The sequence below is a fragment of the Myripristis murdjan genome, chromosome 21 (genome assembly GCF_902150065.1).
Source record: "Myripristis murdjan chromosome 21, fMyrMur1.1, whole genome shotgun sequence".
Lineage (NCBI taxonomy): Eukaryota > Metazoa > Chordata > Actinopteri > Holocentriformes > Holocentridae > Myripristis > Myripristis murdjan.
Window position 1 is genome coordinate 9,327,940 of NC_044000.1, and position 27,512 is coordinate 9,355,451.

Below are 27,512 nucleotides of genomic sequence, written 5' to 3' on the forward strand. Positions count from 1 at the left end.
TATCATTATTATTATTATTTTTTATCTTATATTGATGCTTATTTTTTTCAGATAATATGACACACAGTACATTTTTAATCCACATTCTTTAACACATTAAACATACAAATATAAATGTTTTTGTCATCTCACACATCAGTGTTTCCATTGGTGGTGAAATTTCCCCACTGTGGGACTAATAAAGGAATATCTTATCTTATCATAAACCTTTTGTCACAATTTCACTCTCTAAGACACTTAGGAGCACCTACAATATCAAGAGCGCCCAAACTAGTGGCTCATTTAACTGATTTGGAGAAATATTATCATTCCTCTAAAAAAAATAATTTAAAGGAATCATGATAAAAGCACGACCATGTCATCACATTTTGTTTTATATAAACATTTTATTTAAACTGATGACACTTGAGTATGGTGGACCTTAACTTTGACGAATGATGGGATCTGAATATTGCAGCAGAGATTATTGTATCTATTATTTGAATATAATGTATATGTATATATAATTGATATACTCTCACATGCTCCAGCTTGTGGATTTAAGATGGAGTCCTGTTACTTAAATACAAAATGTCCTGATAGAGAATCTATATCATTTTACAGTCCTTGAATTCTTGTTGACAGTTTTATGCACTTGCCAGTTAAAATTTTGACAATCTGAATCAAATCATGAAATATAAATAATCTTTTCAGTTCCATCCAACAGTGATGGTACACTCTGAGCTGACCACTGCATCCCTGTTGGGTCTCTCATTAGTGTTTACTCTCCTTAGCGTTTAGCTCGTCTTCTGCTTCATGTACCTCTGTGACTTCTTCCTGTCCCTGAGCTCGTTCCTGCCCCTCCTGCTCCACCTCCACTGGCCTCTTGTCCAGCGTCCCCTGCAAAGCCTCCTTCAGGGTCAGGCTGACCGCCTCGGAGTCCCTCACCACCCCCTGCTCGACTGACACTCCTGGGTGGTGTCTCTGCAAATGCTTCACCACCTGGAACTTCTGCTTGGCTCTGTAGGAACAGTGGCGGCAGCGGAAAGGCTGCTGCTTGGTGTGAGAGAGGTAGTGATGTCTGAGCCCCGCCGGCCACCGGAAGGCCTTGTGGCACAAACCACACGTGTACGGCCGATCGTCGCTGTGTTGCCGCTGGTGGGTCTTCAGTATAAACCTCGTTTTGAAGGCTTTGCCGCATTTCTCGCAGATGTAAGAGCGCATGTCGCAGTGCTGTGTGTCTCGGTGGGCACGGAGGGCGTCCGCTCGGTTGGTGCGGTAGTCACACTTGTCACAGGCATATGGCTTCTCTCCTACAGAAGGATGAAAGAAATGTATATAATTCAGGGTATTTGTTCTTTCAATAAAATAAAAGATTCTTCATACGTCATGAGCATCAACTATAAAAATAATTCACGCCTAGTTGCTATTCGTAAGGTATTACCAATAATCAACCTTTAGGTATTGATGTTACCTGTGTGCTTAGTCATGTGGTACTTCAGCTGCGTCGCCCACTTGCATTTATAGCCACACTCCGGACACAGATACTTCTTTTCCTCTTGGTGAACCCTCATGTGAAACTACAGTAAAAATAGTAGTGTAATTAAGGTGAAATATAGTAAGTAATATAGCAAGATAAAAAGGGTATTATTATTAATGTGTAAAAATGTGTAATTTATCATTTTCCATTGCTATTTGGAGGTCACATTATGTCACATTTGAGCCTTGTGATGTTGAATGATTAGATACTTGACATGTGTTTTCTTCTTTAAAAACATCCTCAAATGTGAAGTAAATGGGGATATTGCTATTGCATGTCCAACACTAACAAAGCTCAATGTTCCCCATAACCTTCCTGCTCATAAATCATCTGACAGTTGGAAGTAATGGGAGACAACCGTGGACTAAAACGACTGTCTGGCTGTGTCTGAACTCATCAGGAACTCATCACTCAACAGCGAAGGAAAAAGCTGGAGTCTAATTGTGGAGCTGTCTGACCATCAACAATATGTTTTTGAAGATTTTTTCTGAGATTCTGTAGATACCACAATAAATTCCTCCTAAAACAAATTGAGCTCACCTTCAACCTGGAGGGATCTGTGCAGGTGTAACTGCACTGCTCACAGCTGTAGGGCTTCTCCCCAGTATGTATGCGAATGTGCCACGTGATCTTCTGCTTGTTCCGGGTCGAGTACTTGCAGTCTGTGCACTTGTAAAGGCGTTTGCCTCCATGATAGCGGAGATGCTGCTCTAACACAAGCTGATGTCGGCAGGTAAACGGACAGTTGCTGCACTTCAGAGGCTTGTCCTCCGGGGATCCGTCCTCGTGCTCATTCAGTAAATGTTGAGCTAATACCTGTCTTGTTTTAGTGGCAAAGGAGCACAGCTGGCACTGATGTGCCAAGTGGGTCCTCCGATGTATCTCAAGGCTTTCTTTTGTCTCAAAAGACTCCTGGCAGGTGGCACACTTTAGCTGAGGGTGGTTGCTCTGCTGGTGGCTCTTCAGTGTGGCTTCACTGCTACACATGAAGTCGCACTGCAGGCAGGAGAAACAGGATTGGAGCTGGTGCACACGTTTACAGTGGTTCCTAAGTGCTACATCTGAACTGAAGCGAGCCTCACAATGAGTGCAAGCATGCTGCAACTCCCCTGTGTGGCATCTGAGATTGTGCCGCCTTATATCGTCAAGCGTGTAGCCACTGAAGTCACAGAGTGAGCAGAAGTGTGTAGGTTGTCTGTCGTGGATGCGTGTCTTGTGTTGACGCAGTTTGGTCATAGTCCCAAAGGTCTTGTTACACTTGTTGCAGCTGTGACGGCCAATGCCAGTGTGCAGAGACTCGTGCTCTTCCAAACGATAGCGCCGCGTCGTGCTGAAAGGGCAGTAACGGCAACGGTGGGGTCTGGCACCTTTGTGTTTCAGTGCAACATGATGTACCATGCACCGCTCTTGTTTACAGGTGAAATCACAGTGTTCGCACTGCAAACGTTTAGGTTTGGCAACACCAGACTTGTTTTTGTCATGGGCTGACAAAACATGATTAGTCAGTGAAATCTGAGATTTAGCTACAAACGAACATACTTGGCATTGAATTTCATCTGGCTTCAGGCAGCCTCGCTTTTCATGGCTGTCTAATGCTCTTTTCTGACTGCACTTGAACGCACAGCTGGGACAAGAGAAGATTTGACCTTTCACAGAAACTTTCACCAGCCTTCCGTTCTTCACCACGCCCTCTCCTCTGAGAGACTCATTACTGGCTTCATCATCCAGTGCTGAATGCATCTTATTCTCTTTTTTCTTAAAGGTTTTTCTGCAGGTTGAGTAGTGGCGAGCAACTGTTGCAAGCTTGACTGATGAAAAATTGCAGAGCTTGCATTGGAATTTCCCATCCTTTTTAGTGTAAGGGGTCGTATTCTTCTGTGAAACAATTCTGTATTTGTTTCTGAGGCCAGAAAATGTTTGTTTTTTCACACGTTTAACTTTCAAATGCTTATTTGTTGTAGCCGTGCTTTGCTGACTTCCTGATTCACTGGAGGAAGCAGCTTTATTAATATGACCTTTGCAGTTTGTTTCCCCTAATTGTTGTAGTTCCTGATCTTCTGAATCTTTGGTAATCCTATTATCTAAAGGTGGAAGCTCTGTTTGACCTGAACCTGTTCCTTTATCAGGTTGTTTGGATCCATCCTGATCCATCTCTTCTGTTGCAATACATGCAGTGGGTATGCCCACAAATGTTCTTGTTTTTTGCTGAACTGCTGGGCACTTCTTCATGAGGTGGCTATCAAGGCCTCGCCTCTGTTTGAACTGCGCCCCACAGGCTTGGCACTTGTACCCCTTCAGCCTACCATGGCACAAAGACTGGCAGTGGTACTTCAGAGCAGCCTCCTTGCGGGTTACATAAGAGCACTTGTCACAGCGATAAACATCTTCGCTCGGCACCACGAGCATTTGCACCCGTCCCTCTAAAACCATAGCTTCTGCTTGGTCCCTGTCGTGCTTCTTCATGGCTTTCAGGCGGATCTCAGACTCTGAAAGCTGATTTTGCCCAAGTGGATCAGATGAACTGGCGATTCCACCAGCATCCTCCACCTTAGATGTTTCAGTGAAACTGTTTGCAGGCTCAACTGATTGACTTGTATTTGGATCAGAGCAGTCATCTACATCACTTTGTTCACCATCTCCATCTGCCAAAGGAGCACCGTCTTCCTCTGATGAACTTATAGCTGTAGAGACATCTGTTTTTTCTTGTATGGTGTCAGATCCTTTACAATTTAATGTGGATGTGAGGTTTGTCCTGTTTTCCACCTCATTTTGAATAGAAGGGGTTTCATATTCAGTGGTTGATAGAGTGGTCAAAACAAGAGTACAGTATTCCTCAGGACTCCTCGCAGATGGAGCACTTTCTGCAAGACTTTCATCAGCCAGCTCTGGAGGAACAGCATCATAAATATTTGCTGATTCCAAGGTTTGCAGACCAGCTGTAGGTTCCTTGCTGGTGTCTTGGTCTGCTGATTCAGTGTGATCAAACTGTTCTCTTTGGGGTGATGCTGGAGACCCTCCATCTGAATGTTCAGACTGCTCATGAGCTGTTGAGGGCTTCTCATAGAAGTCTTGCATGAATTCAATTGAGTTCCTCTCCTTCTCCTTGGCAGCGTAGTTCTCTAACCATGCTTTGTCCCCAGGCACGTACCCATGAGCTTTCCTCTTGTGCAGAAAGAGGCTGATGCTGCTGAAAGAGGAATAGAAGCAGAGAGCACAGCGAAACTCTTTCAGTTTTGTATGTTTGCAGTTCTCATGGTTTTGAAGTGCCTGGCGGTAGCAGGTGGTGTAAGCGCAGTATTTGCACTGATAGACAGTCGGCTGTTTCCCCTCTCCAGAATGTTTGGCCAACATGTGATTGCGAAGCTCATATTTGCGCTTGCAGGCATAAGCACAGATTTCACACATAAGTGATTTAGCCTGATGTCGTAGTTTGTGGCTGTTTAGCTGGTCCATGCGGTGACAACGGTAAGAGCACTGGTCACACTGGTACCTGGAGAAGGAGACAGGGAGTTTGGTCATTAGAACAACAGTGTATAAAGACGGCTGCTGCCCTGAACCAAATCTCAGCACAGTGGTGGAGGTACAACAAAACTTAAAGACAAAAACAAAAAAACTTACTTCTGTGCACTTCCATACAATTTTCACACTTATTACTGAGCTTTCAGTCTTATTGATTTTCACTAAAACATACATTGATGGTCAGCAATAAATAATCAAAAATCAAAAATTTCATAAGGGACATCTGACCTGAGGTCCCCAGCATGTTTCCGCATATGCACATTCAGATAGTGCTTCCATTTAGTGACGTATCCACATTCAGCGCACATATAGTTTCTGTCATCTGAGTGAGTGAGCATATGTTTTGACAGGTAAGACTCATCTCGGCACCTGAAGTCACAGAGGCTACACTTGTGGGGCTTCTCACCTTCCAAGGAAAACAAAAAGAAATTAGGAGACAATTAGGTTTACACATTAACTACCCATAGATCAAATACACAGACTTACTCTAAGGTGCCTCTGATGAAAAGCACTAATAAACCATCAGAAACTGAAAAACAATTCTTTCCTCACCGCTATGCATCAACATGTGCCGTGTCAATCCACGCTTGTGTGAGGTTACATAGCTGCACTGTGAACAGCGATGGATCTTCTCACTGGCATGCAAATGTCCAATGTGCTGCTCAAACTCCACGGGATTGAATGTGACAAAGGAGCAAAAGTTACAGCAAAGCTCCTCACTCCCCGGGTGGCCTTGTCTCTGGTGCTGGAGGAAGACGGTCTTATTGGAGCACGAGAAATCACACTGTGAACAGTGGTAGGCGAGATGCATTCGATGGTGATCCTCCATGTCCTGGACACTTTGGAAAATAGCACCGCAGGCATGATAACGGCACTGTACTGCCTTGACCCCATGCACTTTGCTAGTGTGTCTCAGTAGTGCTTTGCGCAGAGAACTCTGGAAAGAGCAGCCTTCCTGGAAACAAGCCACTGGCTGGTGATCCAGGAGGATGTTGTGCGTCTTCATGTGAGCCTTAAGGGACCTGCTTTGGCGAAAGCTTTGACCACAGGTGGGGCAAGGATAGACGTGAGAGGTAACGTCACCCCCTGCCTCGTCAGCGTGCTTGCTGGCGAGGTGGCGGCGGATTGCATTCCGCTCCACGGCTGAATAGTCACACAAGTGGCAATGATGGACTTTTTCACCTGCCTCACGGAGCTTATGTATGCGTAGCTTGCTCTTGCTAGTAAAGTAGCGCTTGCAGGTGCTGCACTGGAGACTGGGATCGGGAAAATGCAAGTGGAGGTGCTCCTGCAGGTGGGAGCGCATCTTGAAGCAGCGCCTGCACTTGGGACAGGTGTGGGTGCGATATATGTGCTCTGCACCCTCTGCCAGGTAATCTATAGGAGAAGAACACATGAAACACATTTTTAACCAACAGTGAACACAACTTCTCGTGCGCAGCCAGCATTATACATACAGGTCACATGACCAACCACCACAGTTTTCATTTTTTGTGTTTCAACATTTTTTTCCAAAGATGAATCATTATATAATGATTATGTATAATGATTATGATGTGGGTACTCAATGTTGTACTCAATGCACGAACCCGAGGAAGCAATGGACAAAAGCTGTCACATTTTGCTGTTTTCTAATTTGATGCCACCTATTACAGCTGTTTGATTTTCCACCCCAGTGAAATGAGGGTAAGACTATGGATGAGTTTCCACTGATTCCTCACTGTTGCTTTCTGAAAAACCAATGACTGGAACTTGGAGGGATGATGCATCTCTTCCCTGCATTCTGGCATTTCAAAGCAAAACTAGTGAAGAGCCTCACTTATTAAGGTCACATTTTTATATTGTCTTTACTATTTTATATCTGCAAATAAATGAACTGGATGACTCTTGGTCAGTTTTACCTATCAGACAGACGAGTGCACGTACTGTACCTTTGGAAGGCAGTGAGTCACTGTCGTTTGCTCCTGCCGAGGGTTGGTCTTTTTCCACTTCCTTTCTTGCTCTTTTAGTATTCTGCCCTTCACTCTCATGCTCGACGTCAGTCCCGTTTTGTGATGACGCCACATATGCTGGGTTGGGTTTGTGTTTTCTTTTTGTCCTTCCAGAGACCAGGGACTGGTTGCTTCCATCAGCGCATGTTGTTGTGAGCACCATTTCATTCCCTAGAAATAAATGGGCAAGAATTTTAATGTCAAATCTGTTCTTGATCAGTAACAAAGCTGTGGAGGTCTTTCTCTCTCTCTCTCTCTGTATTTTCTCACTAAATGCTGCTCGATAAAACACAACATAATATACACTGTTTCAATGGAAGGACAGATGGGTGTTCATTTGTGAGCTTGTGTCAAATAACACCTTTTCCTTCCTGGGACACAGCTTACCTTGAGGCTCAGGAGGACTGCTGTGCTCCAGAGTGTGGTCATGTAACTGTCGCGCATTATGGCTCACAAACTGGCAGTGAAGGCAGCGGAAAGGCATGTGCTTCCTCCGATGGCCCTCCATCTCACCTCGTGTGCAGAAGGACACCTTGCACGACCGCACGGTGCACGGAATAAGAGTGAGACTGTGCGTGGACGTCAAGTGGGCTTGATACTCCTGGCGATTGGTGCTGCTGAACCGGCACCCGGGCTCGGTGCAGGGGAATGGACCTTTGGGTTCCTGCTCTCCGTCGTGGACCCTGAAGTGCTGTTTCAGAGCACCTGGCTTAGTGAAGAACTCACCGCAGGAAGAACACTTGTAGTTCCCCTGCGGTGCTTCGCTGGTGGATGCTGTCAACCTCCTGGAACAAGAGTGAGAGGCAAACCTGGCTGTGTCTGAGAAGCTTTCCCCACATTGCTCACACAGATGGGCTTGAGCTGTCTCCATTGTGTCTGTTGAGAGAAACAATGAAGCCTAGTTTGAGTTACAGTGTGGCAGATGGAGGAGGACGTCACAGGAAACATCAGCATCACTAGTGTGTGTCCACGTTTGCTGCCAAAACATTTAATAGCGTTGTATTGTGCACACAGTTACACAGCCTGCATGTTACACTCAGTGTTGTCAGCAGTAGGCACAGAAGCAGATCACCAATCCAGCGTTAGCCTGCGATGCAAACAGAATCTCGACCTACTGCACAGGCTTCCGCAATCCTTCCTATCTGAAAACCAGTACATCAAGACTAGTCAGTGCAGTGCTGTGGCTGACTCCCGGGTTATCACTACCTGAGCTGACTAACTGCAACTTCCCAACGTTCATTTTTATTAATAAGGGATGATGGTGGCTAGGTTTCACTTACTTTCTTATGTTTCGAGTCACTTGAGCAACATCGCCGTGACCTTCTTCTGGTTTTTGGACGTGAAACGGTTAAAAAAAAAATAAAAATAAAAATAATCCCAATTCCTGCTGTTTAATCTCGTTATGGGGGTCTGGGCAAACGCTGCAATGTCCAGTTAGTGCCGCACATAATAAGATGCACCAGGCTTGTTGACTTAGCTAAGCTAGCGCAGGAGCTTGCAAGCAAAAATTATGTTGATGAAGCACTGGTGGGAACTAGGAACCAAAAGCTTCCCAGTGAGACGAGCGGTCGGACTCATATTTACGTAACTAACCGCGGAAGTGTAGTAGAGGTCGCTACATGCAAGCATGGGTTTTCACTTGTCAATAGGAAACACTGCAGCTGAGTGATACTTTGGTAATATTTAAATTCGCATGAAACGACGGAAGTCTGAATGGAAAGCGTTTGGGGAAAAATGTCATGAGGAGTGAAGAGATGCTGCGCCTTTTTCAGTGTGTAGGCTGTGTGACAGCTGTTGCTAGTTAGCTGATTTCTGATTTCTCCAAGCTTCTTCCTAAGCTGTTAAAGACAGACTGCCAGGCTGATGACAGACATCAGCAGACTGACACATCTACAAACGAGCATGCTTTTAATTTGTAGGTTGTTGCTGATACAAGGGGATATCACAGTTACATAGGCTCGGGTTCAGCTGGCAGCTAGACCTCATCACCATGACTCTGTCAGACCTGCTGAGCGGGCTGAAGGACAACCCTTACTTCGGGGCTGGATTTGGCCTGGTAGGGGTTGGGACAGCGTTGGCCCTGGCCAGGAAAGGAGCCCAGGTGGGGATGATCTTCTTCCGCAGGCACTACATGATCACCCTGGAGGTCCCCAGCAGGGATAAGAGCTACCACTGGCTGCTGAGCTGGATCACCAAGCACGCCCGGCACACCCAGCACCTGAGCGTGCAGACCTCCTACTTGGCTCATGAGAGTGGAAGGATTCACACACAGTTTGACTTCCACCCAAGTCCTGGGAACCACATCATCTGGTGAGAAGATTTCCCGAAATCTAGTGTTTTTGATGTGAACTGATGAACTCGTGTCAGTGTTAAATGCTACTTTGTCATCATCCTGTGTGTGGTGCAGGTATAAGAGGAAGTGGATCAGAGTGGAGAGGACCAGAGAGAAGCAGATGGTGGATCTGCACACGGGGACACCGTGGGAGTCCGTCACCTTCACCGCTTTAGGCAGAGACAGACAAATCTTCTTCAATATCCTGCAAGAAGGTACTGCATCAGCACTGTTATGGTGCTCTCTGTAGAGTGAATAGTTCCTAAACACTATTCAGTAGGCTGCTGTGTGCGCTCATTCACTTATGCTTATCTCCCGATTCAATACTGTCATGATACTTGGGTGCTGATTTGATATTACAGTTTATTGAGATTTTTGGTTTTCTGAATGATCCTCTAGTTTGTGGTCGTAAAGTTTCATGGAGCTGTGATTATCTTAAAGGTCACTATAGGTTATTTTATACAGTGACATCAAGTTAAAAATAGGTCTCACTACAATAACATGCCTACTGTGGGGGCCAGCATCATCACACATGAATAAAATGTGGCTCATTGAATCCACAAGAGTCTCAGCTTTCCAGTCAAACATAATTGATGCAACTCCAACACTGTCTAGGCTCCAGTCTGCACAAACACACCATTTTACAGCAGGCCACAAGAACACATGTGGACTGCAGGGTTTGTGGCCCAAACTGCGTGGGATTAGCATGAGGTGGGCATGTCTGTAAGGGGGAGGCTGCCCAGAGAACCCATTTTCATTCAGAGATCTGGAGGTCAGAGGTCAAGGGACATCTTTGAGAATGCCAGTTTTTCCCTTGTCCAAATGTAGCCTAACTTTGGCACAACCTAGCATGACATGCTTTGCATCAAAGGTTTTGCTGAGGTCATCTAGTTTCATAGGATACCAATATCTTTACTTTAAATTACTAAATCAGTAATTTTAAAAAATGTAATTTTTTAAAAAATGTAATTTTCTTTACCCTGTTACTTTACCACTGAGCCATGACTGAACCATCTGTTATGTTTTCCAGCAAGAGAAATGGCCCTGAAGCAGGAGGAGGGCCGAACAGTGATGTACACTGCCATGGGTGCAGAGTGGAGACCTTTCGGGTTTCCACGGCGACGCAGGCCCCTCAGTTCAGTGGTGCTGGATGTGGGTGTAGCCGAAAGGATTGTAGACGACGTGAAGGAGTTCATCGGAAACCCCAAGTGGTACACAGACCGAGGTGGAGTATCAGGGCGGCTGCTTTCATTCACTGTCAGTGGAAGTTACACTTGAATGTTGCACTGTTCTGTAACTCTGTTTTATATTCATGTTTGTTATCATTTACCCTGCTAAGTTCTATTTATTACAAATTACTGCACAGTATAAAGCCTACAATTCAAACTTATTAGAAGTAGATGGTTACTGGTTGACAGTGGTTGTGCTGGTTTTCCACACAGGAATCCCCTACAGAAGAGGCTATCTGCTGTACGGACCGCCAGGCTGTGGGAAGAGCAGCTTCATGTGAGTGTGACAGCTGAGTGACACAAAGATGGACCAGAAGTCATGTAAAATATTCATAAAGCCCATCTGTACTCATACAGGGTGTTTACAGATCCTTAAGAAGTCTTAAAATGCCTTTAAGACAACTTTTCAAGTATCAGGCCTTAAAAGGTATAATATAGTCTTAAATTTGAATTTGTAAGAGCTTAATTTCAACATAAAAAAATCAAATTCTACGTATCCATGTATTGCTATGTCCTTCCTCACTCACTCACATCATACTTACCTGTCATCCTTATCTTTGAAGTTCTGTGGAAAAAAAGTGTTGGGTAGATTTATTGCAACACTACCTAAAGGACACTTACAATACAACATAGATATTAATTTCATTAATAACGACTGTATTCCCATCTAAAAAATTACCTCTACATTCAGTCACAAACATAGGATTTACCTTTACCTGAAATGCTGATTTGTATAAAAAAAAAAAAAGATTATTTATCCAAAAACAAAAGGCTTAAATTCAGTTACAATCTGTCTTAAAAAGGTTTTAAAAAGCATCTTTGTGGCATCTTTGTGTTTCAGCACGGCGCTGGCAGGCGAGCTGGGCTACAGCATCTGCCTGATGAGTCTGAGCGACCGAACCCTTTCAGACGACCGTCTGAACCACCTGCTGAGCGTGGCGCCGCAGCAGAGCATCATCCTGCTGGAGGACGTAGATGCAGCCTTTGTGAGCCGAGAGCTGCTCCCCACAGAGAGTAGGTGGCAGAGCGGGACCCGGGGTGTCAAGACAGTAGATCCTATAAAAAAGAAGGACCTTTATTCTATAATTGTGTGGATCCCCATTAGCTTCCAGAAAGTAGTCATTAATCCTCTTGGGGTCCACACAAAAACAGCAACAGTGGGGAAAAAAAAAACAGTAATTAAAATCACACGCTAATTGTAAAGATCAGTACATACTACATATGAAACAAAAATAGTAACTTAAAATGAAAACAGTGATGACACTGCCATCATTTTTGTTTTAGTAACTTTTTAAAAGAATATTTACTTTTAGTGTTTTTTAATATTGATGGGGAGCGGAAGAAGCTCTACGGAGAACAGTGCACTATATCATACAGTGAGTTCTTGGACTTATCACAACCAAATGACCAGTATTATGCCCATGACAAAAACCAGTAAATACTATTTAATCATGAAGGAATTGTTGATTGTTATTCCAAATAACATTTTGCATGAACAACTGAAGACAGAATTTTAATTTGGCCTCCACAGTTGGAGGCCATAACACTCGTTTATGTATTTCACACACATTAGTGTACCCCAAAATTGGACTTTTATTTTGAAGTTTTTTTTTTATTTTGAAAAGCAATTCCTTGGGCATTAGTGATCGACAGGCTGCATCTAGCCCCAGGCTGTATGTCGTGCATGTCTGCTGTTCGCTGATCTGTCTCCATGAGCGCTGAGAACGTCCCAGCTGAGCTGCAGCTGCAGGTTTTCAGGTTAGGGGCTGTGCTCGCAAAAGATATGTCAGATTTTCAGATGCTTTTTTGTGTTTTTTTTGTGAAGCAGTTTTGAAACACTTTGTGGCCCCTCAAAACATCTCTCAAAGTTATACTCACCCTTGTGGCAAACTAGATGTGTTGCATGTTTTTACTTAGACTTAGAGTTATGGTCAAATTACAGAACATTTTTAGTCATATATGGACCATTGTGGTTTATGATGAAGTGGAAATTCACATATGTGTAATCACATATGTGATTACACATATGTGTTGTGTTCACGTCACTCAGCTTTCTGTGTGTCCCCCACCAGACCCTCTGGCGTTCCAGGGAATGGGAAGGCTGACCTTCAGTGGGCTGCTCAATGCTCTGGATGGAGTGGCCTCATCTGAAGCCAGAATTGTCTTTATGACCACCAACTTCATTGACAGGTATTTTTGGGATAAAATTTGAAAATATTAAAAAAAAAAAGTTAATATAACCACTAATACACGGTATTTGTAATAGCTACGTAAAGATGTTACTCCTTATATCAACAGAGGTTTGCTCATGGAACCACCGTTGTGCCTTTGCATAATCTAAAAAGTCTTGGCGAGATAAGCTGTTGATGTAATTTCAATCTGTGTCCACAGGCTGGACGCAGCGCTGATCAGACCGGGCCGCGTGGATCTGAAGCAGTACGTTGGCCACTGCACCCACTGGCAGCTCACCCAAATGTTCCGGCGGTTCTACCCGGCCGAGCCCGTGTCCGAGGCCGATCGTTTTGCCGAGTGTGTGTTGATCGTCCACCCTGACATCAGCGCTGCCCAAGTCCAAGGACATTTCATGCTGTACAAGGCGGATCCTGCAGGCGCTATAGACAATATTGCCAAAATGAAAGAGTGAGAGGATTTAAAGTTTGGAGGAAGATCAACAAAAGAGAGCCACATGAGGAAGAAACATAAGTAAAATTTTCACATTTCCAATGGTCCAATGGTTGCTTTAGTATTGATGAAGCAGAAATGCACTGATAACAAATAAATACGTTTGTGTGAAAACATGAATCATGTTGTGAATCATGTGCAAGGCAGTGCTGACCTTAAGGTACAGAAACAAGCCAGCTAGCAGTGACAGATTGTGTAATGCACACACACACACGCACACACACACACACACACACACATTACATAACATATTTCTATTCATAGGAAAAGTAAACTTTACAAAGTGCCCTTGAAAGAGAATGACATAATATCCATGAAAAGCCAGCGATGTTACATTTTCTCATGCACATATGTTTTGTCTCAGATATACTGGATATGTAACTTGAAGCTTTAATCTTTTATAGAGGATTAGATCAACTAAATAAAATACAACAATACCATTCAATTTAAAAATTCAACAGTTCTGAACCATGAATAGGATTTTCTGTGTTGTTACTTCATTTAAATGTCCTTGTTATAACTTGCTACTGATAAAATATCTGATTATACCTGAACCTTTGAGTTTTGACAATTAAGACAAGCAACTTTTAACTTGCCACTTAATGATTTGATTCAAGAACACTGAATCCTTCTGTTGATTAGCAGCCCAATCAAATGATACAGATAAAGAAATGAAACCATGTTTCAGTGAGCGATATTTTATGAAAATGTTTACTCTATTTACTCTTTTTATATTTATTATGCATATTTAATAAATGTTTTATATCAATTAAAATCCAGGCATTTCTGTACATTTGCAAAAAAAGACCATGGTGAACATATATCAGAAGGGATGAATTATTGTAGGAATAAGGATATCAGATGCATCACAGTTGTATGGGTGGAATGGCCCTTTAAGGAGCCTTACCCTGGCAGGTCTTCTACAGCTGGGTTGGAAGGGTTAAACTCTCTGCAAGATGTGGCCCCTCCCCACCCAGCCATTCTCGGGGATGTAACGGGAGCCTTGTGTTGTTGACATTCGTCCTGCTGCCCCCAACATGGCCGCACGGCTGGCCCAGAGTGCGGTGCAAAGGAGTGGCCGCTGGCTGCTGCCATGCCCTCGTGCCGCGGCTCTTGTCTGGACCAGAGGGGCGGGAGGGACCTCTTCCCCCTCGGTGGCCCTGTCCGTCTCCCAGGACAAACCTCGAACAGCTGAGGACCTCCCACACGTCTCCTTCCTGGAGCTGCTGTACAGAATGGTGTTTCAGGGATACTACAACCGTCTGCATGAGCTACAGGTACACCGGGCTGCAGCATACTGCTCCCTACATGACACTGAGTTACAAAATCCTGGAGTGCGTGGCATTCCAGGATTTTGTTCATTCTTTTGTGCTGTGTTAAAGAGATCTCCTGTTACACTGTCTGTGCTTACTGAGTTGAAATATTGATGATTCATTCTAGATGTAGCCTATATTTTGACTGAGTATAGTTGCCCCCCTGCAAAGACTGTGATGATGCATAATGGAAAAGAAAATGCCAGGCTGGTTGAATTACCTTGCTTACCATAGCAACCTCCAGATAACAGCGAGTCTCAGCGGACAGTCACAAAGGAAGGGATTATTTACCCTGTTTACATGACCCAAACAGGTTGGGTAGGGAACACCCAGGGGAATTCAGCCCTGTTTGTACATGTTCTGTAAGCTGTTTGGTGATTTAAAAAAAAAAAAAAAAAAAAAACACTTGCAGGTCTTAGGGATGACTGTAGTTTACATTATACTTACATTTATAATTAGACCACAGAAATAATTTGTTGGAAGTCCTTATGATTTCCTTGCCAAGTAGATGCTATATAGTGCAAGTTGCCATGACTGAAACTTGTCTTCTATTTTCATTTATTGTATCGTAAAGAAAAAAATACTGTGATACAGCACAATACAAAACACTACACAATAATACTACATCAGTATTAGTGTTTGATCATCATAATCATTTGAACCTTAACAGCTTCTGGCCTTGATGATGCAGATGCCTGTGTGGATCTAAAGTTACTGGTTGGATTCCAAGATAGTTTGCAGTCAGGTTTCTCTGCTCCTCCCGTTCACATTCTCTCTCTGCCTCCCATCAGGTTTATGAGAAGCAGCTATATGGGCCCATATACAGAGGAGGACTTAAATCAGTGTCGCTGAACAGTGTGAAGCTGCTGGAGGAGATCCTGAGGAAGGATGAGAAGTTCCCCAGCCGAGGAGACATGTCCCTGTGGACGGAGTATCGTGATATGAAGGGACTCGGCTACGGACCGTTCACAGAGTAAGACAGCCCATCAGACAGATCTGATGTGATCTGATGGGCTTCAAAGCCGCACCACATTTCCGTTGCTCCGCACTAACCGCACTAACCGCACTAACCGCACTGCAACTGCTGTTAGACTTATGAAACTCGTAATCCTCAGTGGCTTTCCAGGGCAAAGTCCAGCTATGTGAGCGGAACAGATGGTGACAAATAAAGGTGCTAGATAGGTAACTTAGTTGCGAGACTGGAGGGTCTAAAAACTTTACTGTTTGAACTCTGAACCCCCACTGCACCTTTACCAGTAGAGCTGACTGCTCTGGTAATGCCTTTGCTCCATGCTGTGACCCACCTAGAATATATGTATATATATATATATATATATATATATATATAAATATATACACCTTAAAATACACCTTAAAATATAATCGTTCTCACAGGGTCAGGTTAAAGCAAAAACCCAGAAAACTCAAAAAAGATTGATTACTCTGATTGATACTCTGAACTTTCCTATGCACACTCGTAGAGTTGGATTGAAGTTAAAGAAAATCTAAACATTGTATACACATCTTGCTTTTATTTAGCAGAGGGTGATTTCTGTGAATGGGACTTGGTCATGGCAAGACCGCAATATAACATTTGTTTTTAGCTCAACTCTGTATCCAAGATTTATTACTGCAGAGACACTCCTGTCCATAATCAAACAGTATCAAAAGTGGTGTCAGCATCTCTTCATTTTTGTGGATGGAACTACCCTGTATTTCTGTGGTTGGTCAGTATCTGGCTATATCACATCTGATCTTTTTGTCTCAAACATTAATTACAGTGCATAACCCTCTCATCTCTGTTTTTTTTTTTTTTTTTTTTTTTTGTAATGAATGCTCATCCACACCCTAGTTATGTATTCATGCAGTGGTGATCGGTTTTACGATTCAAGTCACAAAGCCATGGGAGAAGGAATCTTAGGTCACATGTTAGGAAACTTGAAGCTTGCCAAATTTTTTTGTGTCGTGCTCCGTCATTGTAAATCAGGTAAGTACTGTTTGTTCCCAGGGAGGGCGAAAGGTGGTACAACCTGAGAGCCATGCTGAACAAGCGCATGCTGCATCCCAAAGACTCTGTCCAGTACGGGGGTGTGATCAACGAGGTGGTTACAGACCTGCTCAAGAGGATCTACTATCTACGCCAAAACAGTCCTACAGGAGATTTGGTCACCAACGTGTCCAATGAGTTGTATCGATTCTCCCTTGAGGGTATGTGCAAAATATCGGAATGAAATGGAAATTGGATCTGCAGATTGATAAGAATGGGCAAGAAATGGAAATAGGCAAAATTGAAAAAGGAATTACATGGACGGAAATGATGAAAGTTGAACTTTATTTTTAAAGTGCAGACCATTTCACTGCTATGATTATATGCCAGAAATCTAGTTGTACATTTTTGCTCAGACAAATAGCTTTTTTGTAAATCCAATCCCCCAAAGGTCCACCTCATCATAGACGTTAACCTCTGTTGCTCAGGAATCTCCTCCATCTTGTTTGAGTCAAGGATTGGCTGTCTGGAAAAGGAGATCCCTGCAGGGACGCAGGACTTCATCGACTCCATAGCCCAGATGTTCTCCAACAGCATGGCTGTGATGGTGATGCCCAAGTGGACCCGCAACCTCCTGCCCTACTGGGGGCGCTATATTGCAGGCTGGGAGGGCATCTTCAAATTTGGTGAGTTTCATAGACTGGGATGACAAATATTTCTGCTGAGACATGAAATATGTCATATTTTAACAATTGCAGTAATGAGATGAAGCATTTACAATAACTGTTTCAAGAAATCACAAATCATTTCAGCTGAGCATACATCAACAATATGACTGCTTTCATCAGCCCTCTCTATTACCATCACATTGTCACATTCATTACTATTACTACTACTACCAGTGCTAATATTACCCCCAATGTGATATTCCTGCTTGAACTACCAGTAATAATAATTATATACAGCAGCACAGTGGTTAGCAAAGTTACAAAGTGCTGTAAAAGCAAAATGTATTATAAAAATCACAATAACCATCACTCTACAAAACAGCAAAGTCGACTGACACGAGGACCATTTGGACTCAACGGATAAGCAGTGTGGAATAAGTGCAAAATTTGATGGTTGAGACTACATGGTTCTCATCATCAGTGTGACTCACTGATGAATTACTGTGCTTATTCCATGTTTTTTGGGCAGTTGCATCCAAACAGTCCTTATTGCAATCAATCTTCAGTTTCCCGTAATGAAACTTTAAAACATGAGAAGACATGCACTTATGGCTCCAGAAGTAGTGGCAGAAATAGCACAAGATTTTAGAATGGTAATATAACAAGGAAGCATAAAACACACATTTATAATAACACATTTATAATATTACTTTGTAAGATGAGGTATCACAAAGTAAGAGTACACAATTTGATGCATTTGATGACTTACTCAAATGGTGGATACTTAAACAAACCTCCATTTCCTCAATCCTTAAAGCTGGGAAGCTGATTGACAAGAAGATGGAGGCCATCCAGCAGCGCGTGGACAAGAACCAGGAAGTGGAGGGCGAATACCTGACATATCTCCTCTCAAACACTCAGATGACCAGTAAGGAGGTGTATGGCAGCATTGCTGAGCTTTTATTAGCAGGAGTGGACACGGTAAATGTGAATGGAAATTGAAATGTTTGTTCTGCTTGAAAGAAAGTGTGAAAGACAGTTACTCTAACCACAAGGCCACTTTCCCGCCCACATGACCTTTTTCTCCTGCCATTCCAGGTTTATTAACCCAAGGTTTTGTGTAAATCTGTAAAGATATGCGCTGGTCTTTTTCTACAGCCTATGTATGTACACTATATGTATATGTGTGTGTGTGAATCTATCTGTCTATCTAATCGCTGACTTTTTTTTGTTCTCAAGACATCCAATACCCTGATGTGGGCGATGTACTTGCTGTCCAGGTACCCTGAAGCACAAGACACTCTTTATAAAGAAGTGTCCAGATGTGTGCCAGCTGACCAAATCCCCTCCGCTCAAGAGGTCATGCAGATGCCGTATCTAAAGGCTGTCATCAAGGAAGCTCTGAGGTGAGACTGTTGAAAGACAACTGCTGTGACTTTGTGGTCTCGGTCCTGTGTGGCTCAACGTTTCAGCATGATGCTACATGGCCAGGGTTCACATCTCAAATGTCTGCACTCATGAGCCTGGAGGATGTAATTCATTAGAGTGTCCACCAAATTGCATTTGTTACTGTCAGTTGATGTGGTGGGTGCTGTGGAGAGGTGGTTAAAAGTTAGTAAGAAATTATCTGATAACTATTTGTTTTTACTTTTTTACCACCTATAGTTTCCTTGCTTTTGTTTTGTTTTGTTTTTGCATTGTGCTTCTTTATCTAATTTTGCACATTATCCTCGGGGTTACTTATCTCTCTTAGACAACTAAACTAAACTGATAAGATTATACTCTGTTTTTCCTGTTTTGCAGGATGTACCCCGTTGTTCCTATGAATGCAAGGATCATTACAGAAAAGGATGTTGTTATTGGTGGATATCATTTTCCAAAGAAGGTGTGTCTGCCTTTTTGTGCATTATAGCGCAGATGTACATTTTACCGGAGACAGAAAATACATTATTAAGTCAAATCTCTAAAGCTAATAATTATAGTAGTGATCATGGTAATAGGTGTGGCACTTTTCTTAAGAAATGTACAAAAAGATCTGTAAAATTAATTAGACCAGGGACAAAACCAACTTATAAGGATAGGGTTTCATAGTAGTTCAGGATTTCTGCATTTCAGCTCTTGGTTGCTGTCTCTTGCCTCTGCAGACTGTTTTCACGCTTTGTCACTATGCCATCAGTCATGATGAGAAAACATTCCCAGAACCATGGAAGTTTAAGCCAGAGAGATGGCTCCGTGATGGCCGGGAGAGGCCAAACCCCTTTGGCTCCATCCCATTTGGGTTTGGGGTTAGAGGCTGTGTTGGTCGCCGGATTGCGGAGCTCGAGATGTATCTGTCTCTGTCTCGGGTGAGTGACAAGTGGTGAAAATCTTTGACCATTTTCTAATGAGGTAAATTGCTGTTCTTTTAAGCCATGGTGAGTACCTGTTTTGAAACCTTGGATGTGGGGCTTACCAAGCAGGTGCCTCCCTGTCAAGAAATAAAAATAACTGCCAGGTAGCGCAAACACTGTCATTCTTGTTTTATTCACTGAGATATCTTTAAGAGGTTTGTGACACACAAAGTCAACAGCATTGTGTAGAAGTAAACTCATTTCTGTTAAAAGAACACTTCACCCAAAAAACAAATTAAAGAATTTTCCCACTTATCCCAGTGCAATCTATCCATCAAGATAATTTCTGCGTGAATTGGTAAGGGTTCCTCCCTCGCCCCCAATACAGTAAGTTATTTTTTGTGACTACCTACCTTCTGTTTTACTGGGATCTACTTCATGCTGAAGATCATCGGCAAAATTCACCTCTATTTTGTACTTAGTGGGGGCTGATTTTTTTATCGGTTTGTGCTCCACAAAAAAATACCCATTCAGTACCCACTGTATTTGCATGCCAGGAGACAGAGAAGGTTGCAGCAGACTTGCTGAATCACACACTCTGGAGAGAAATGGGGTAAATGGAAAAATATCTTTTTTTTTTTTTCTTTTGTGTAATTTTGGGTGAACTGCTCTTTTAAAAAAAATGGGCACTGTAACTCTAAACACTTGCATAATTGCTTTTCCAGCACTTCAGTACCTAATGCATGTCTATTGCAGCTGGTTAGTGCTAGTGCCAGTGTTAGTTTCTGTGATGCACTAGGCAATTTTGGGTGGAAAAGTAAAGAACCAGCTCTGCCAGTAATAAGCAACCAAGTGAGCCACATGGCCAAAAATAAACTTAAGGATTTTCAAGCAGCAAGGAGCCACACAGAAAAAAGTTGCCTGGTGTATCACTGCTTTATAGCACCGGCCTATGATACAATAATTTCAGTAACTCAAAGCCTCTCTTTCCCTTGCCTTCCAGATAATCAGGCTGTTTGAAATCAAGCCAGACCCCACAATAGGAGAGGTGAAATGCCTCAATCGTACTGTTCTAGTAGCAGACCGACAAGTAAACCTTCACTTCCTGGACAGAGGACATACCACTGCCACCTGATTCGTTTTTCTAGATTTGTCTCAATGCAAATGTTGCACATAAAAAGCTATTTTTCTACATTTGTGTGTACGAGGGGCTGAAAGAGTGAGACAGAGGCAGTGGGAGTTAAATCTTTGCTGTAACACAATATGCATGTGTGTGTATCATCTGCGCATGAAGTTCACACCCACAGCGCATATATCTATCTAAAAATAATCATGATGATGATGAACACCATCTGAGGTTAAATGCCATTCAATATTGTAAAGGAATAGTTTCGATGGAACTGTGTTGACTAATTGTGAAACAAACTCCAGTGCAGTTTTTTTTTTTTTTTTGTTCTGACGTGATGGTGAGAGGGGAATGACTGGGTTTTCATTTTAGAATGAGCTAAGGCACAGAGGATCAAGTCTGTGAAACTACTGAAATCCTGTTAACCAAACACCTCACACAGACCTTTAAAAGTAAAAAAAATTCTTGCACTGTTAGTAATTTTGTGAGACAATGCTTCATTTCTTCCCCCTCAAATCTCACTTCGGAATAAAAGTCTTTCCATAGGCACTCAACTCCATCTATATCACTTATAAATTATATATACATTTAGATTATTTATTTATTGATAATTTATTTGATGATTTGTTTTTTATTTTATGATACAGTGTACATAGACACACTGAAAGCACATATCTGATACAAGTATCACAGTGTTTATGGCGGATGCTGTCTCTAGAAGAGCTGTTGTGACAATAAGAGATTAAAACAGTGGGTTAAAAAATAATAATAAGAAGAAGAATATAAGGTAAACTGAGTACAGCAAAATACAAAAAAATACATTTAGTGTGCTATCATAGCTACAGAAAATTAGAAAAAGACATAGTTGTGAACAGAAAAAAAATGAATACAGGTTTGTAGTTGAATCAATCAGGATTTGGTAGCTCTCATAAAGGTGGTGAGGTCTGCAGCAAATTTCAAGAGATCAGGACTTTGCTCCCTTCACAATAAAGCTGTCTGAGCCAAAGATGTTTTGCCGAATGGAACTCTGCAGTTGCAACGTGAAGCTGCTCTGGTGGATCTGCAGCAGCTCTGCCGTCTCTTGATGTATTTGCATAAAGGCTGAGGAGCAAGTCCATTTAAACAAGCTTTACATAATGAAAATCAATAAAGTTTACAAATCCTAGAATCTTGTATTTACTTAAAATGTGACAGCGATGGTACCTTATTTGTTTTTTGTTCAAGATTTTCAAAGCCCAATTGTAAAGAGACACTGGATTTGATTACTGACTGGTTGACCTGAGACCCGGAGGCTAACCCACAGGACAAATGTGAGAATATCATTGAATTTAGACACAGCGAGGCACAACCAGATGTAAAGCAATTTCTTATCATCTTAAAACAGCTAAAGTTAGCCTTAATCTCTCTTAATCTCTTCACAAATCTTTTCAGCATGACTTCAAACTTTAGCTGAGAATCTGAAATGATCCCTAAATACCTTTGTTACTTGTCACACTTTTAATTCCAACATTCAGTAATTCTGTTGCAGGCAGCGTTTTAATGGAACAACGGATAGACTTAGTTTTCTTGGTGTTTAGTGTCAAACAGGAGGCATCAAGCCAAGCTGATACTTTTTCTAAAATTTCTGTTAGCTTATCTGCAACAGCATCACACTGGAGACCTATACCAGGGCATATTTCTGGCAAATCATTAATATACAAACTGAAAAAGATTGAGACCCAAGACAGGTCCCTGAGGGGTTCCTCTTTCAATTTTGTAAAAAGCATACTTGATGTTATTGATCACAGTGCACCGTTCATGTCTCTTTAAATATGAATCAACCCCTGACAGTCACCATTTGGAGGAATTGAACATTACGAGTTTTGAAATTAAGATGTTGTGATTTACGGTATCAAATGCCTTTTTAAAATCCAGGAACACTGCATCCGCTGCGTTTCCTTTGCAAGTGACTGTTTTCTAATAGTAAACAATGGATCTGTCTGAAACTGAACTGCTGAGGATGCAGGTGATGGTTTGTCCCCAAGTAATGTAGCCGTTGTTCTGAGACAACCTTCCCCAGCACTTCAGACAGGACTGGAAGAAAACTGATGAGTCTGTAGTTGGCCTCTATAGTGTCCCTGGATTTTAAACAAGGCATTACCAAAACATTTTCCATTTGCAAGGAAAACCTGCCCGGTTTTGATGGAAACATTAGTGTGTGAGGAGCTGGACCAGAATGCTGTTGTATTTTTTTTTTTTTTTTTAGGAATGCAGTATCTAATTCGTATATGTACTCTGAAAAAGTAGTGTATTAATTGTTAAAACCTTTCAGAACAACTGTTTGGTCAACTTCCCTAATCTCATATGAGTTGGCATCATCTTCATCAGAAGCTATAACACTCATAGTAGTGATATGAGGAAAGTGTGTGGCAAATGAAGAAATAATTGAATTTGTTAGCAACTTGTGCATTATCAGAGATGATGTATACAGATTGTGTTTTACATACATATGTATACACTTACTTATATGTTCACATTACATATAACACATCACTCATGTGCTTCTTGTAACATTCGAAGCCAAGCAAATTTCAGTTCAATTGACCAAGAGAAAAATGGATGGTTGGAAACCATGCACATTTTTTTTTAAGTTTAACGATGTTAAACTTTAATAAGGGACTTCACCTCTTGAACTAATTCAAATTAAATTAACTTTCACCAGATTCCTGCTCCTTTTATAGCTAAGACAAAATGTCAGAGGTCTTAAGAACAACAGCATGTTGTCAATTTGTATAATATAGTGCAGTGTAGTAATTTTGGCATTCACTGCTTGCTGCTCACTTATATTGTGGTACTTGGATATACACCAGATGAATAAAATCAGTGATGTGGTGCATCTGCAGAGGAAGCATTTCTTTTGTTGTATGTGTGACTACATGGATGGAACTCTTCAAATCCTGCAACTAGCTCAAAGGGACACTGACTTCACAGACTGAAACAAAGACTGACTGACATTTGCCTGAGCTGACTGGTTTTCAGGAAATCACCCCTCATTTCCACTTATGTAAATATTGCTGGCTGGGTAAATGGGTGTGACATCACTCATTAGGGAGTGAGACACTCCTCCTTGTCTCTGCCTGTATGAGACAGTAGTGAATATGTATTAATTAAAATGGACCAAACAGTCCTAAGGCACTGGGGTAGTAAATGTGTCTCTAAACTGAGATGTAATTGATTGCTAACTTTACTTCACAAATCTTCCATCAGGAGGCAGCATGTTACACGAAAAGCACACAGCACTTGAACTTCACCAGTGCTATTCAAATCCCTATGAGGGGTCCAACACAGCTATTAGAGCTAATCCCAAGCCAGTTGTTTGGTGCAGCAGCTGGGACTGGACTGGCCTTTACTGAGCCAAGCTCTCATGTAGCAGGCGTATGAAGTAATGTCATAACACAGTATCAGGACACACGACTTATTTTACAATACATGGGACCAAATAATCCAAACTGGCAAAGACACCTACATGATTGCGAGCCTGATAATGAACTTAACTGCAGCAGATGTATTATAAATTCATTCCAGGTTTATTGTTGTATTTCATGTCAAAGTAAGCAAACCCAAAGTCACATGAAAACACCACAAAACAATGAGTTACTGTGACTCACTGTAATATTTAGCTTTTGAACAGACAAAGAGCTTTCCATTCTCTGCCTATTTCTATCTGCATGGAGAAGCTGAAATGTGTGCGAGCTTGCATACCTGCATATGATCCATCCCCAACACACACACACACACACACACACACACACACATGCACACACAATTCCCAATCATCATTTCCTAAACTGTCCATCATTAGTAAAATCAGGCCTAATAAAAGGTAAAAAAACATACCAACTCATTAATTAAAATGCACCCAGTCATCATTTAAACATCCCTGATCATTTGTAAAAATATTCATAATGATCAAATGTGACATTCATGCTTAATGTTCATTACATAATAAGCCTTTAACATATGTTAAGTGAATCTTGGAACTTCAGATTGTTTTGACGTACGTTTGGAGAGAGAGAGAGAGAGAGAGAGAGAGAGAGAGAGAGAGAGAGAGAGAGAGAGAGAGAGAGCAGAGAGCAAAACAAGGTTTCACAGTGTTGTATCCCCTGCTTAAAGCGCTGCAGGCTACCTGTTTGTCTTCTGTGTGCAGTGGGAAGTCACTTCACTGTGGCACTCAGCGCATGGTGGCTGAAAACAAGTGCGGCTGGATTTCAGCGGATTTGGGCATACAACTTTGGAATGGCGTAAAACCCCGTTTTTCATATCCGATTGGTGACATACTGATTCAAGACTGACTGTTCAACTTTTGTCGCGTGTTTGAGCGGGAGAAGTCACACTAAGTCTACCTGTGTGATCTACTGCAGTGGCCGGAGCTGAAGAAGCTGAATGTGAAGTCTTGAATGGGTTTGGACGTCTGCAGGCTGACTTTGCCCGGATGGGATGCACAGTGAGCTTCATCTGTTGTGAAGAGGATTTTCTGCAAATGCCCGTTTACCAACATGAGGAGAAGAAGAAAGAGAGCCTGAGAAAGGTAAGCAAGTGGAGTGCGCGACCAGCCACAGTGTTTGCAGACATGAGTGGGCGTCAAAACCCAACTTGACAATAGTTCTGGTGCAGAAACGCTGCATATTGTTTGGATGTTTTGCGTGCAGTTTTTTTGGCACAGCTGCACATACAATTTTCATATATTGAATTTCTTTGAATCTTTTGTTTGGCTTTTGCTTTGATATTTCCAGACAAACTAAACATACACTATTATGGAAATTGTACACCGAGCAACTTCTCATAAATATGTAATCATGTTTCAAACAACTTAGTAACAACAACTTAGTAACTATTACTGTATTACTAATTTCAGCTGTACAATCATAGCAAGCAGTTATTACATTCGTTGCAAACTTGATTCTAAAAGTAGCCCAAACTCTTTGCAGAATGAACATTTATTTTACCTGCCCTCACATTACAGATGCAGACTCTACTCTGTGTGCATGAGTGTGCAACTACTTGCCATGCTTCTACCCCCAAAGGCAACATTGAAAATTCCAAGTTCAGTCATGCTTGGCTCCCATAAAAAAGCACTGTCTGATCATCATTAATGATCATACCTGCAGTGTCTTTCAATGGAATGAAAGCTTGGGCGTGAAATCTAGTGTTTCCCCTCAGTCATTGTTAGATTTGTACAGTTTTCAAATGGAGCTGTGCTTTGTAGTCAGACTGACGCTGCTCATTTCTCCCCAGTGGAATGTGCTCAGTGACCTGTGAAGCAGGGGCCGACATCTAGTCCCTGTGGGGAGCTGCACCCACTTCCCCCTCTCCATCTGACCCAAACCTCTGAGAGTGTAAAAATCAACACTATGCCAGTGTTTAGACAAGTCCTGCAGCCCACACCCATGAGTTCATTTAACACTTTTCATACTTTTCAGTGGTTGCCCCAATTCCATAAGGGCTCTTTGACAGGGCCAACAACTCTCCAGTCGTAACATTTGCTGTGTGCTGTGGATTTGGCCTAATCTGGAAAATCAGTCAAGATGCTAAAAAACGTGGCACATCTTTTATCTGTTTCCAAGACATGGTGTGTACTTTTTTTTTTTTTTTTTTTGGCAGTGCTTTTGGCAACAGAATCAAAGTCATGTTCATTCACACCTGGGAGCTGCCCACTATAACTTCTTTACTAGAGGTAGTAGACTAGCTGGGGGTTAAGTGCATCACTCCAGGGCACTTTAGCTGTAGTTTCTGAGGGAGGGTATGCCTTTACTCATTAACTCTCCGTGACTTTTGTCAAGATTTTCCAAGTTGTTGCGAGGATTTGTCCCAGCACCCCTCTGGTCTCTGTTGCTCTAATTGTATATCTTATCTTATCTGTATCATATATCTTATCTTCTCCTACATTCCATTTCTGTATGCCTTAATATACTGCGCTGTGGTGACACAATGCATTGTAGTGTCTGCAGTGTAAAGTCTATCATTGAAATGCCATACAGAATAGGTCCTATAGAATATAACATGGGTGACATACAGTACAGAAACATACACTAGACAGTAACAATCAGCTGCTATTTTGATGGGATGCAACATTAAAGTCATGGGTCAGATATGTAGTGTTGCACAAGTGTGATCTGGCTTTTGACTTGGAGACAGGGAGGAAAATTATGGGACACTCACAGGCATCTCGGATCACTTTCCCCGGCACGCTGAGCCGTCGTTTTGGTGGCACAGACAAACAGCTGGCACCGAGGCGTGTAGGGCTGTGGGCACATGGATAGTCATGGGAAATTAATGCCCTAACGCTGCCAGCAGAGCTGCGGTTGAAGTAATGAAGTGGTGCTAAAGTGTTGAAAATAGTGACTTGAACAGATTATCCAAGTGTCAGTCATGTGAAGTATAAACAATCGGTTTGCATTTACTTGTGATTTAAAATGGGCCGTTTTGTAGGAGGTTTTATTAAACGTGCAGAGCTGTTTGTTGTTGTTTCTCCCACGTTTTGCAGACCATAGTCTTCAATTTTTGGCAACTTTAATTAAACCACTTCACGCAGCTTTAATTTTAAAAGTTGCATAATGTATACTATGCACAAAGCAAAAGGAAAATAATATTAAGGTGCAAAGTCACCATGCAAGACACACAACAAATAGATAAGGTCTGTATTTGAGGAGCTGGCAAACAGTGTGGTTGCAGCTGAAGAGAGAGGTGGTCAAGTGACATTTTTTGGGTTTACATCTGGGCTTTTCTGGAGTATATTTGCCTTGCCCCATGCTCAGGCTACCACATTTTTTGTATGCC

At 42.2% G+C, this 27,512-nt stretch overlaps 3 protein-coding genes across 3 annotated transcripts; 2 read left to right on the plus strand and 1 right to left on the minus strand.

Annotated features, from left to right (window-relative positions):
- Positions 1-72: 72 nt before the first annotated feature.
- On the minus strand, positions 73-8,587 carry znf142 (zinc finger protein 142). Its single transcript, XM_030080341.1, has 8 exons — positions 8,310-8,587; positions 7,417-7,905; positions 6,970-7,200; positions 5,591-6,415; positions 5,267-5,444; positions 2,060-5,009; positions 1,454-1,559; positions 73-1,292 (listed from the first exon to the last, which is right to left on the minus strand). Exons 2-8 carry the CDS (start codon positions 7,898-7,900, stop codon positions 754-756), a joined length of 5,313 nt encoding a protein of 1,770 aa, XP_029936201.1. The 5' UTR covers positions 7,901-7,905; positions 8,310-8,587; the 3' UTR covers positions 73-753.
- bcs1l (BC1 (ubiquinol-cytochrome c reductase) synthesis-like) lies at positions 8,586-13,386 on the plus strand. Its single transcript, XM_030080345.1, has 7 exons — positions 8,586-9,339; positions 9,437-9,576; positions 10,392-10,586; positions 10,804-10,867; positions 11,432-11,604; positions 12,663-12,780; positions 12,982-13,386. Exons 1-7 carry the CDS (start codon positions 9,020-9,022, stop codon positions 13,232-13,234), a joined length of 1,263 nt encoding a protein of 420 aa, XP_029936205.1. The 5' UTR covers positions 8,586-9,019; the 3' UTR covers positions 13,235-13,386.
- A 923-nt stretch (positions 13,387-14,309) lies between these two features.
- Positions 14,310-21,245, plus strand: cyp27a1.1 (cytochrome P450, family 27, subfamily A, polypeptide 1.1). Its single transcript, XM_030080344.1, has 9 exons — positions 14,310-14,549; positions 15,377-15,558; positions 16,594-16,793; positions 17,061-17,258; positions 18,058-18,221; positions 18,480-18,646; positions 19,044-19,125; positions 19,385-19,585; positions 20,574-21,245. Exons 1-9 carry the CDS (start codon positions 14,310-14,312, stop codon positions 20,703-20,705), a joined length of 1,566 nt encoding a protein of 521 aa, XP_029936204.1. The 3' UTR covers positions 20,706-21,245.
- The last annotated feature ends 6,267 nt before the right edge of the window (positions 21,246-27,512 follow it).